The following is a 13,262-nucleotide window of genomic DNA, read 5'->3' as shown; positions in this document are numbered from 1 at the left end:
CACATTAAGCATCTCCAATCCAAAATTAAATCCTATATCGCAACAAAGCATCCTTCACTCATGCTGCCAAACATACCCTTGTAAAACTGACCATCCTATCGATCCTCGACTTCGGTGATGTCATCTATAAAATAGCCTCCAACACTCTACTCAACAAACTGCATGCAGTCTATCACAGTGCCATCCGTTTAGTCACCAAAGTCCCATACACTACCCACCATTGCGACCTGTACGCTCTCGTTGGTTGGCCCTCGCTTCATACTCGTYGCCAAACCCACTGGCTACAGGTTATCTACAAGTCTCTGCTAGGTAAAGTCCCGCCTTATCTCAGCTCGCTGGTCACCATAGCAGCACCCACCTGTAGCACGCGCTCCAGCAGGTATATCTCACTGGTCACCCCCAAAGCCAATTCCTCCTTTGGTCGTCTTTCCTTACAGTTCTCTGCTCCCAATGACTGGAACGAACTGCAAAAATCTCTGAAGCTGGAAACACTTATCTCCCTCACTAGCTTTAAGTACCAGCTGTCAGAGCAGCTCACAGATTACTGCACCTGTACATAGCCCATCTATAATTTAGCCCAAACAACTACCTCTTCCCCTACTGTATTTATTTATTTATTTAGCTCCTTTGCACCCCATTATTTCTATCTCTACTTTGCACATTCTTCCACTGMAAATCTACCATTCCAGTGTTTTACTTGCTATATTGTATTTACTTCGCCACCATGGCCTTTTTTGCCTTTTTCCCTTATCTCACCTCATTTCCTCACATTGTATATAGACTTATTATTCTACTGTATTATTGACTGTATGTTTTGTTTATTCTATGTGTAACTCTGTGTTGTTGTATGTGTCGAATTGCTATGCTTTATCTTGGCCAGGTCGCAGTTGCAAATGAGAACTTGTTCTCAACTAGCCTACCTGGTTAAATAAAGGTAAAGTAAAAAAATKTAAACTGTATTTTATACCATCTATTGCACCTTGCCTATGCTGCTCGGCCATTGCTCATCCATATACTTACATGTACATATTCTCATTCACCCCTTTAGATTTCTGTGTATTAGGTAGTTATTGGGGAATTGTTAGATTACTTGTTAGWTATTACTGCACTGTCGGATCTAGAAAAACAAGCATTTCGCTACACTCACATTAACATCTGCTAACCATGCGTATGTGACAAATAACATTTTATTTTTATTTGACTAGTCAGAGAGAGGATTGAGAGAATGGAGGAGACGAAGACAAAGAGATTGATGGAGGAGTTGGAAGGGTTGAATGAGAAAATTAAGGAGACTGTGAAGAAAGAGAGGATCAAGGAGGAAATAGAAAAGGAGAGGGAGAGAGAGAGGGTCCATGGAGAAGAAGGTCAGGTGAGAGATTATGGAAGGAGAGAAGGAAGAATACAAGGAGGCATTGCTAGAGCTGGGAAAGAAAAATACTATAGAATGTGTAAGATAGAACCTGGGGGATGTGAGACCGTGTGTGGAGAGGGCGAGGGATGCTCAAAGACAGAGCAGAGAGAGAGAGAGAGCAACGCCATGAAGATTAGCGAGTTGCAGGATGAGAGGAAGGAATTGATCTGCAGACTTATCAAGAAAAATAAACAGGCCGGATGGAAAATACAGGTACAGACACTTCACATAACCAGATAGTTCACTCAAATGACCTTCTGTAAGTACTCTGGTTTGTATACTGCACAGAGCCAGAGCTCTAGGCATATAGTAATAATACAATACAGGTACCTTTAGGGGCCGTAGCCACTAATCACTAACTTTAGCTTGTGTACATAACCAGAGCCCCTATTCAGTTGAGATTAAATGGACCCCATGTAGCATGCTCTTGTTTGGATGGAGAAACCACCTTAAAGTATTGATGTTGTTCTTTCGAAACRACTGAACTGTTTCGGGCACTTTCAGATTCCCAGATGGGACAGCTAAAGTGATTACATCCCTGACCTCATCCAAAGGGAGTAGGATGGAGGAACACACATACACATATTTCTTCTCAAATGATAAATAAAGGCAAAGTGGTTATTTATTGGTCCTTGGTGTACTAGAACCCTATGAAATGACAATTGAACAGCAAGAAATCTTACCTGACCTTGGCCTTTAACACGCTCAAGAGCATGGTTTATTTTATTACCGGGAAGTGCCAATATGTTGGTATGGTGATTGACTAGAGAGAATGAGAGACGGGTTGATTCAAATACTTGATCTGCACGCTGTTTAATTTGCCTGGTAGTACAATGGAAACATTGGAATTGTCACAAATAGCAAACTAAGAGGAATCAAGCACACTATAATGAACAAAAATATAAATGCAACATGCAACAATGTCTAAGATTTGACTGAGTTACAGTCCCCATATGAGGAAATCAGTCAACTGACATAAATTCATTAGGCCCTAATCTATGGATTTCACATGACAGGGAATACAGATATGCATCTGTTGGTCAGAAATATCTTTTATAAAATGGTTTTATTGTCCCCAGCACAAGGTGCACCTGTGTAATGATCATACTGTTTAATCAGCTTCTTGATATGCCACACCTGTCAAGTGGATGGATTATCTTGGCAAAGGAGATATGCTCACGAACAGGGATGTAAACACATTTGTGCTCAAAATATGAGCTTAATAAGTTTTTTGTGTGTATGGACAATTTCTGGGCCATTTATTTCAGCTCATGAAACTATTTGTGTTCAGTATACCTTCATTTGACATGTATTATACCCAGGTGGTCTTGTGAAATAATGACAGCATAAAACAGTTGCGCTATTGACAAAGTGCACAATATATTCAGTGCAGAATTGACAACATTGAAATGTTATAGTTCCATGACATTTGCGAGTCTTTCATGCCACTCGCTTCGGGCCTCTGAAAGGCTGCGGTCAGCCCTGGTTCAGTTTGTCATGATTACTTTAATTATTACTTTTGCTGTAGAAATGAAAGGAACATCTAGGGCAGGGATCATCAACTAGTTCCAGACGGAATATTTTTTATTGAGCAGATCAGGAGGGAGGGGGGGGGGGGGTCAGGGGGCCTGAAGATAATTACAAATCATTTGTAGACTGCTAAGAAGCCCAAACAGATGTACTATTTGACCAARACATTTCAAACCTTGCTTACATTTGTCAACGATCACATACTTGGTAAATCTCTCTATTATGCGTGGGAATACTTTGGAACAGATTCACAAAATTAAAATCTGTTTCTTCTGTTCTTTATTTGCAATAAAAAAAATGAAAATACAATTATGTGGCTCGAGGGCCAGTTTGCGAACCTTGATCTAGGGACATAAAAAAAAAGAAGACTTGTTACAAAATCATTGCGGTATCTGAAAGTGCCTCTGTAATAGTTTGCCGTTTTAACAGGCCGTTATTGAGCAGGGGGCAAAATATGCTTATATTTCTAATGGTAATTGAAACCATGTATAAATATGCTCCACCTCAGTGCAGTTATGGCTACTGAGCTCACATGAGGCTTGTGAAGTCCTCTGTGAAACAGTTTAATTGCCTAAAGAGTGAAAAGGAAAAGTCAAGGTTTCGGATTTCAAAGAGCCATTGCCAACCCCTTCTTGGCCAATGTCCCATAAAACAGTGCTGTAATGTAAAATACCAAACCAAACCTATGTGTAGAAACATGGAGGTTCCACCCTAAATGTGACCAAGCCTCAACAGTCCCGCCAATGTAGTCTGTACCTGTAGCAGTGTCATCAGTGACATACTACTAACTTAAGGTGGTGTCTTGGTAAATGCTGGAGCAGAATGTAGGGATACATACATGCTGGTGTGCATGGAGAGACAGCAATCAAAGTGAGTGATAGTTCAGTAAAATAGGACACATCCTCTTTAAGAGTGGCTGCAAATGGTTAAGTGAGATGTGGGATGTTTATTTCACATTCAATCAGCTCAAAACTGACACGAGGAGACGATTCCAGCCCGAAGTCTCTATTGTTTCAATTTCGGGAGAAAATCAGAAGAAAGAAAAACATAGCATAACTTCACGTCTCTCCCTGTATCGTTACTCTCACGAAACGGATCAACTGTCTCAGCGTTGAGGCTAATAATGAAGAATCCTCCGACTCGAAGGCCTTACGGCTTTTTTGAGGAGTTCACAATACGACGCGTAGGCTGTAACAGCAGTCAACAGTATTGCTCGAGTTTTCCAGGACTTTGACTCAGTGTATCGTGGATACATATCCCTGACCAGTGACCACACCCCCTTGATCTTCTCCCACTGTTTATGTTTGGGAAAGAAATTCCTCCAGCCTCAGATCTTTCAATCGTATGTAATCTGCCAACCTTTGTTATCCTCACTGCACCGCCTTTTCCCCACTCCCTCGCTTTCCTGGTTTCTCAACATCTCTCTTGTTTTGATCCTGATCTTGTGGTTTGACTTATTGAGGACTAATTTTCCTCTTTATTATTTGTGCTGGGGAGACTTCAAATATTTCCCTCCTACTCTCACTATATTTTCCTCTCTGTCTCCCTCCCTCTCTCCCACCCTCCCTCTTTCTAATTTGCTTTCATTACCGTTTCCTTTCAAGGCTGAGAGTTCTCCTCAAAGATAACTTTGACTGTTTTCACTTCAGCACAAGGCAACGACTGCTGCTCCTAAGGACTTTTGGACGTTGACTGGTAAACTTTCTTTTCATATTTTCATTTGAAAATCGTTGTATATGTTTGCTGTCTGCTGTGAGTTCAACATGATCGACAATAAGGAAAATAATCAATTTTACATTGAGAATCTTTTGCTGCCACGCAAACAGTCAGCAAAGGAATGGAGGAGTGTATGTTTCATAGGCAACTCATTTTGTTTTGCAAATGTGTTGATGAATTCCTAAATAATTGGAATATAGATGTCTTATTGAAGTAACAAATAACGTAGCCTATTCGTCACACTGGCTATCATATTCAAATAGCATAAATTCTTTCTAACCAGTGATAAAACTGCTGCTATCCTTATCAGAAATGTGTTATACTGGGATTGTTTGTGATACTGCTAACATGCAAACATCCCCTGTATGTTATTGGATGGTTAGTTGCTCAGAAAGTTGCAACAATACATACCAATGTATTACTGTACTTTGCATATCGTACTCCCACACAAAAAAAAGTGTGTTTGTGGTCATTATAGGGAATAGGGATACAGAGGTCTGCAGCTTCTCAGATTCCAGTGTTTATCCTGTCTGTCTGTTCTTCCTCAGAATGCTGACACAGATTTTGGCTAGTTTCTCCACAGGCCAGCCCTCTCTGCTCTGCACAGGTCTTTAAATGCTGCCATAAAGAATACAGCAGCTGAGGCTGAAATATATAACATGACTCATGAAGGTGGCAGTGATCTGAAAATAACCTGGAAGACAGTGCATTGAGGATTTAATCTTTTATCAAAGGTCTTTTCTGGCCTTAAAGTAATATTTGCTCGTAGTGAGCACACTACACGCTGGAAGTCCTTATTCGACGATTGTTCTATGGTATGTCTAAAACGGATGTTTGAATACGGGCATATCCTGTGGTAGTGATTTAAAATGTTCAACGTGAGCATCGTGTTGTGTGATCAAGTTGCACAGCTCTCTACCACAGGGTCCACTCTTGCTATCAGCAAATTGATTGGGAGGTTCTCTGGAGACATGCCCTGTCGTTCCCAGTGTCTGTATGTTCAGGCCTTGTGAGGCTTGTCCTGTGCTGCAGTCCCATGGTAGCCAACAGTGTTAGTCTGTAGAGATGCTGTCAGTCAGTCTCTCACAGCTGGCTCCTCTCTTTCCCAGCACTGCTAAAGGAGGGGGCGGAGACTCTCTCTTCCTCAATTCAACACGCTCAGGCTTACACACACGCACGCACGCACGCACGGGACGGGACGGACGAGATGATCTTGAACTCGCGCCAAAGGAAAACAGGGATTAACACTGAGCTTTTGTTTTGAACTGTGTAAATAATGATTGCTTCCATTCTGGCACTGCTGTTCTCTTTAACATTTAATGTGAAACAGCTGTTTTAAAAACGGAGAAAACAAGTATACTGAAGTGCAGGTTACTGATGCCAACAGCTACAAGCAGATATAGGGTATGGTCATAATCCGATTGCCCTTATAGCCTTTTAAAGGTGTAATGCCTGTCGGCCATAGGTGTACGCTCTCATTAAATGTACTGGGGCCCTATACTCCCAATGCTTTGTGTCCGTGGTATGAGGCGTCTTCTGTTATGTTTTTAGATCGTTACTCCCTCTCTCCAGTTGCATGCTTTCCCCCGATCATCTGACCCCTCCTCTTAGACGTGTCCAGCTGAGTGAGAGTCCAAGACCTGTGACCAACGGGAAAGGAGTTGGACGTCTGTATTCACAATACATGAATCTGTCAATGAGAACAGCTGATTCAATCTCTACTATATGACAGCTGTTACACTGTTATTACATGTTATTTTTCTGCTCTCGTTTCATATCATCCTTCTTTGAAGGATATTCCCACTGATTTCAGCACATATCATTTACGGGTTCAAGTGTTTGTGTTCTTAGATTTCCTTGTGATTTATGTAACCTTTTGCAGTATGGTGCTTCTGATATCATCTGCAGAACAAATCAATGAACTCCATATCTATTTATTAACTCACGGATGGAGCACTATGTGGATCCCCTTGAGAAGTCAGTTCTAGAGAAAATAGTATTTTCCATTCCAATATGTTGACAGAGAATGTTTCTCTCCTCTACATCGTAGCATTGAAATGAAATCACTCCAGATTCTACTCCTCCCCGTTCTATTGGTCAACTTCTCCAACCAATTAGAAGACAACAAGATACCGCCCAGTCTGTGTACGGGACACCCAGGTATCCCAGGCACCCCTGGGTTGCACGGAGGTGCTGGCCAACCAGGAAGAGATGGGAGGGACGGGCGTGATTCTGCCCCAGGGGAGAAGGGAGAGAAGGGAGTCGGGGGAGAGCCAGGTACAGTCACATCAGGGCACCATACTTTCTACAACATACTGTGGACTATAATGATCCATGAGTCTTCCCTTGGTTCAATTGGTTTACTGTTGGTTCAAGTGTTATTGAATGAACAGTAGTAACAGCATTGTGTCTTTGCCCTATTCTCCCTAAAGGTGACGCAGGCTTTAGGGGCCTCACTGGAGACCAGGGGAACCCTGGAGATAAAGGAGACATGGGGCAGTCGGGGGAATGCGCCATCGCTCCCAAATCAGCCTTCAGCGCCAAGTTGTCCGAGGGTCGCACCAAGCCCGTGGCGGCGGAAGACGCTGTGCGCTTTGACAAGGTAACGCTAAACGAGCAGGGCGACTACGATATGGAAACAGGACGCTTCACCTGCAAAGTCCCCGGCGTCTACTACTTTGCGGTCCACGCCACCGTCTACCGGGCCAGCCTGCAGTTTGACCTGATGAAAAACGGTCACACGATGGCGTCGTATTTCCAGTTCTTTGGGAACTGGCCCAAGCCAGCGTCTTTGTCCGGGGGCTCGCTGCTGCACCTCATCCCGGGCGACCAGGTGTGGGTACAGATGGCGTTGGGAGAGTACAGTGGCTTCTACTCCAGCTCTAAGACTGACAGCACCTTCACTGGCTTCCTGGTGTACTCGGACTGGAAAAACTCTGCTGTCTTCGCCAAGGGCGAAGGGGTGTAGACATGTGGGGGACCAAGTTTAGTGTGGGGGCTGGGGGGACCTCCCTCCAGAAAATATTTGAACATTTTAAACAAATTTACTGCCATTCTACATGACTCGTGGCTTCTTTAGAAGGTTATTCGAAAACTCTGGTCTTTGCATAAACACATTAAGCAGTAGGCTATGGCACATACCATACTGATGAGTTATGATGAGGAATCAGGTGAACTGTCGTGCTTTCAGCTGTGCTTTAGGTTAGCCTTTCGACTGCCGCTGTGTGATGGTGAATCGTTTTAACAGACGACCTGACGGTGGCCCTACACAGTTTTTGATCTACATGCATCAGTTGGTAGGAATTAGCAACATCAGAAGGTTATATATCCAGTTTAGTGGTGGAGAGGTAAAGAGGATTCAAGAAGGCGTCATACAGGTATGTGAGCTGTTTAGGGCTTCCAACTGTGACATCACTGACTGATGTCATTGGTACTTAGTATTTTGTTACAAAAAAATGAGTTGGAAAGTATTCAAACGAAAGCCCTAAAATAGGCTTTTCACAATCGTTTAACTTATCTGTCTGTGCAACCCTCAGTTACGTCACCAATAAAATTGTCAACTTTCATGACTGGCTTTAATACCTAATACTGTGGCCAGGTAAGTACATCTATGGCAACACAACAAACAAGGACCCACAAGAGAGAGGACATCAGGTACTATGTGCTCAACAAGGACAATATGCCTGGTTCCATGTTACATATTAATGATTATGATTTAATGACAAGCTGATCGCTTGCCTGCCAGTGTAATGGCGCTGTATTCTTTTCTCTTTCTAACATTATGTTTATTATCCAAGAAGACTCCAAAAAGTGAAAAGAGAGTATCAGCGTGGATTTCTTTTCCACTGAGGCCCCTGTTTACTTCAGTCTAATGACGTCACCAAACATGGGCTCCTCTCTCTTAAAGCAGAACTCACAGTAGGCGGAACTAGTGCCACAGCCGCCCCACCAGCATTGTTATTGTTGTTGTTTTCAAGGTGAGGAGATGTCGCACTGCATGATGAAAAAAATGGCATCATATAATGTGCTCTTCTATTGTGCGCGCAATGATGTCTGAGGGGGGAAAACAGTGTGCTTTGATTTCAGTAACTTCTTTGTTGTACTATTGCACATGGAGGTGGCTGTTTCACCATTGGGGATCTAAAGTTTAAAGTACATTGACAGACTCTTAGCTACAGGCAGACACTGTTTACCTTGCGCTGCCAAAACCAGTGGAATGCTTCTCTGACTGTTAAATGTTCTCACTTTGAGACAATGAACTCATATTTTCCCCTTTGCCTCAAACTCTTGGGCAAAATGATGTTCCCAAAATACACTTTAATAGTTTTTGCCGGAGAGTTAATCAATCTTCCTCTCACTATTCACGTCACTCTTTTCCATTAGTTCAGGCCCTGTAAATCTCTCCCTCTTTCTGTCTGACAGCAAGACTGCCAAACAGTGGTGAATGAGACAGTGATGTCATTCATTGACATAGCAAGCATGGGTGAGTGTCTAGAGGAGGAAAGTCAGAGAACAAGATAAATAATACAACGATACTGTATCACAACACATTCAGATCTTGTGTCTTAAAAACCTTTATGAAGCTGAATCTATTGCCTGCCTGGGGTTACTGATATAGAGTGGTAAGAGTAACTTGCTCATTGTTCCTATGGTGAGAAGGAGAGCCACTTTGTCCACATGATGGCAGAGTTGTATCACCACAGCACAGCAGTGCCTCATTCAAAACGATTTTTGCCCATTGGTTACTGGAGGGAACATGGAGGGAACATGGAGGGAACATGGAGGGAACATGGAGGGAACATGGAGGGAACATGGAGGGAACATGGAGGGAACATCTGTTACCAAGTACCTCAAATATAAGAATTCACAAGTAATTTGTGAGCCAATTTGTCTTGGTAGAATATGTAAGATCTTTATCTTTAGTCTTTAGGGGTTGAAGTGCCCTTCTGGTTATAACAACAGTAGCTAAATGTTTAAATGACATTTACAAAGACATGAACTTATGGCCCACTTCCATTTTCCTCATCCGGCCCAGCTCCAGCCCATAAACTCTCCTCTCATCGCCTTATTCATGAACAAATGTTTATGCAATGCATCCTTTCCTAGATCCTTACTCTACTTTTAATCCATCACAAAGTGAAGGGTGATCTTGGAGTTTGAAGCAGACCATGGCCCTACTGTGTGGGCGTGAGCATTGAGAGAGCTTTTTAAATAGTTCCCATTGGCTCAGGAACTATGGAATGTGTGTGCTGCATAACGGTAAGATAAACTGAAGCAGAGATAGGCCTACACTTCCTTTTAGAACTAGGCCCCGGGCCAACTGTGAATGCCTGTCTCCGGTGTGATTAAGATGAACACTTAGGACAGGTCATGTCCATTGGTGCTGCATTCAGAAACGGGAATGAGAAGGGAACTATTCTATGAGATTGAACTATTTATATATAAAATTGGGTGCACCCGCCTTAAAATTCTCTATCACTTAGTCTGTCTCTGAACTCTGGACATTGTATGTCATTGCCAAATAGCACCATCCCATTGATGATAACTACGATTTGTTTGCCATTATGATCGACGAATCTTGTTCTCAGATATGCCTTTGCTCTTTGCTGGCAGTATCTATGCATATCCCTCTGTCAAGAAACAGTGGAATTAGTATCTTTCCTTTGGTGATGTGATGGTGACTTCTATAGATTGTCACTGGAGTCAAAAACCTACCCTCGCCAAAGACTTGGCCGATGTCTTCAACACTGAACACTGGTCCGATGTGGTCCTACAATCATCAAAACATCATTGATTATTCCACACACATCAAAATCCATCTCGTAATGTGCTCATCTTTGCTAATATTTTGTTTTACAGAATTGACAGTATAGCACTTCTACTGGTATGTACTATTAAAGGAATAGTAGAACTCACGTCTGAGGCGTAAAATCAGCATAAAACACGCTCTTCTTCCAGTCCTGGTCATTGAGGAGGAAGATGTCTAGAATGGTAGCTGGCAGGCTAAAGATCCAAGGGCACCGAGCCTTCAGGTAGGACGTCCACTTCCTCTGTAGGGTCCTCTGGCCACCCATGTCCCCATACACACCAACCAACCAACCACATAGAGGTAGACATGCTTGGTGTCAGTGGAGCCAACACATTTATATCAGATGATGACGTTAGAGCATATTATACAACTGTACCTTGCAGACCTGTGTCACTCGAGAAACCTGGAGCTGGTTTGGCAGGTCAAACTCCATGGCCTCTTCGCTAAATAACAGACTTCATTGTCATCCCCGCTAAGGCTGTCAATGCTCTCGGGGACAACGTCCAAGTGTACCAAGGAGGGTTCTGAAATAAGACACAGTTCAGTTTTCTCAAGGAGATTGAAAACACAGAAATAATGCCACTTGGGTGTCATTATTTAAGGCATATTGAATAAAGAAAACATTCAATTCAAAACTGCAATATTTCTCTGTGGAGGTGACTTTTAGCTATACAATAAGGGCAGGATTCAATCTGATCGTGCATTGTCGACAACGCGCCTTTTAAAGGGAATGTTCCCACGCTGGAGATCATATTCACAGCAAATGCTGCATATGTCGGCTGAATAAAAAATGACCTCTATATATCAAGCACGCTACAACGCATGATCGGATTGAATCCTGGCCTAAGACATGTTTGGACACACTGTCATAGTATCCTGTAGTACTGAGTTAATAGAGGCGGTAGAGCTAACTCTTAAAGGGAAATTCCAGAAGTGTTGCAACTTCACATTCATCATCTCCGGCATCACCCCAACATCAACATAGTGAAAATGGCGTGTTTCTATGTTTTGTAGTAAAAAAGATAGAGGAAGATAAGTGTGTCCAATGACATAATCCGTSCGTATCATGKGATTTTAACCAATTATGAGTAGGCATTGTCTACTAACTGGTTGATGATGTGATTTGGAAACACTTATCTTCCTCTATCTTTTTTYCCCCACATAATGTTGATGTTGGGGTGGTGCTGGAGATTATGAATATATAGTTGAAAATGTTGGACATTTCTCTTCAAGCCAGGACTGTCTGTATTCAGTCCTGATAGCCGGGGAGGAGTGATATTGGAACACCTGCTCAGTGCSCAGGAAGTCTGTCCCTGATAGATGAGGAGCAATAACAATCATCAGAACTAGAAACGACGAATCTCAAAAGAATGTAAAGAAGTCTATCAGTGATGTATTTTAGATCACAAGCACAACTTTCGGTGTCGGTGCACTAGTCTAACACTCTGTCCTTGTGTGGAGGTACTGTAGAGATCATACCGTAACAGTACTCACCAACCATGACGAGGTTGATCTCGGGGAAGGAGTCAAATTCAACTTTCCCTCTTCCCTTCTAGGCATGTGTTGGAGATCACGATCCATGTTTGGTTGCGATGTAGAGGTGTACATTATTGCTGTTATCTTGAACCACTTTGAAAGGTAGTGGAGCCCCTCACAGACAAACAGAGGGAAGGTGTGTGATGTGTGTGTGTGCAGTTAGTTCAGTGTTAATATCCAGAGTATGACAACTGCTTGAAGTCACATGACAGTGTCAAACAAGAATAGAGATGTTCTGTCCTGGCGAGGTTATATATGTGATATTGTAGGCGTGGCTCCCACAAACAAACATCCAAATTGTCCAGAGTCTTAAGGGTCTTGATATAGTTTCAGCATTCCAACTGGAATAGGATAAGGTTTGTATAATTATGTGGTTTGTTTCTAAAACATCTATCAGTATATTGCTTCAGAGTTGTCTGTGAGGAGAGATGCTGCATCATAGAATCCACTTCTGATTTTTTCCCCCCTTGGTCTTGCATTCCTTTTACTGCCGCTCTGAGTCCTGCCAGTAGACCTGCAACAACAGAGAGCTTCACATCTACATACAGTAGGAGCGCTCTGGAGAGCAGAAAATACCATGTACAGGTAACTGCCAAAAATACAAGAAACACCAACATAAAGAGTCTTAATAGGGCGTTGGGACTGCACGAGCCGCCAGAACAGCTTCAATATGTCTTGGCCTAAATTCAACAAATGTCTGGAACTCTATTGGAGGGATGCGACACCATCATTTGGTGTTTTGTTGATGGTGGTGGAAAACTCTATCTCAGGCGCCACTCCAGAATCTCCCATAAGTTCTCAATTGGGTTGGAATCTGATGACATAGACAGCCATTTCATGCTCATCAAACCATTCAGTGACCACTCGTGCCCTGTGGATTGGGGGCATTGTCATCCTGGAGGAGACCACTCCGATCAGGATAGAAATGATTCCCCATGCAGTGTATTTTGAAGGTGAGGTCAATAGGCCTGCTCGCTGAAGTGTTTTAGGGAGCGTTTGACAATGATGAGGGGTGGTCGTTTGACCGCAGACCCATTACGGATGCAGGCAATGAGGCAGTGATCGCTGAGATCTTGGTTGAAAACAGCAGAGGTGTATTTGGAGGGCAAGTTGGTTAGGATGATATCTATGAGGGTGCCTGTGTTTACGGCTTTGAGGTTGTATCTGGTGGGTTCATTGATAATTTGTGTGAGATTGAGGGCATCAAGCTTAGATTGTAGGATGGCCGGGGTGTTAAGCATGTCCCAGTTTAGGTTACCT

At 42.8% G+C, this 13,262-nt stretch overlaps 1 protein-coding gene across 1 annotated transcript; it reads left to right on the top strand.

The window, feature by feature from the left end:
* Positions 1-4,545: 4,545 nt before the first annotated feature.
* LOC111949810 (complement C1q tumor necrosis factor-related protein 5) lies at positions 4,546-7,712 on the top strand. The gene is made up of 3 exons (XM_023967154.2): positions 4,546-4,636; positions 6,708-6,934; positions 7,090-7,712. The coding sequence occupies exons 2-3, from the start codon at positions 6,715-6,717 to the stop codon at positions 7,623-7,625; spliced, it is 756 nt and encodes a 251-aa protein (XP_023822922.1). The 5' UTR covers positions 4,546-4,636; positions 6,708-6,714; the 3' UTR covers positions 7,626-7,712.
* Positions 7,713-13,262: the final 5,550 nt, after the last annotated feature.

The sequence above is a fragment of the Salvelinus sp. IW2-2015 genome, linkage group LG22 (genome assembly GCF_002910315.2).
Source record: "Salvelinus sp. IW2-2015 linkage group LG22, ASM291031v2, whole genome shotgun sequence".
Classification (NCBI taxonomy): domain Eukaryota; kingdom Metazoa; phylum Chordata; class Actinopteri; order Salmoniformes; family Salmonidae; genus Salvelinus; species Salvelinus sp. IW2-2015.
This window is presented reverse-complemented; position numbering and strand designations above follow the sequence as displayed.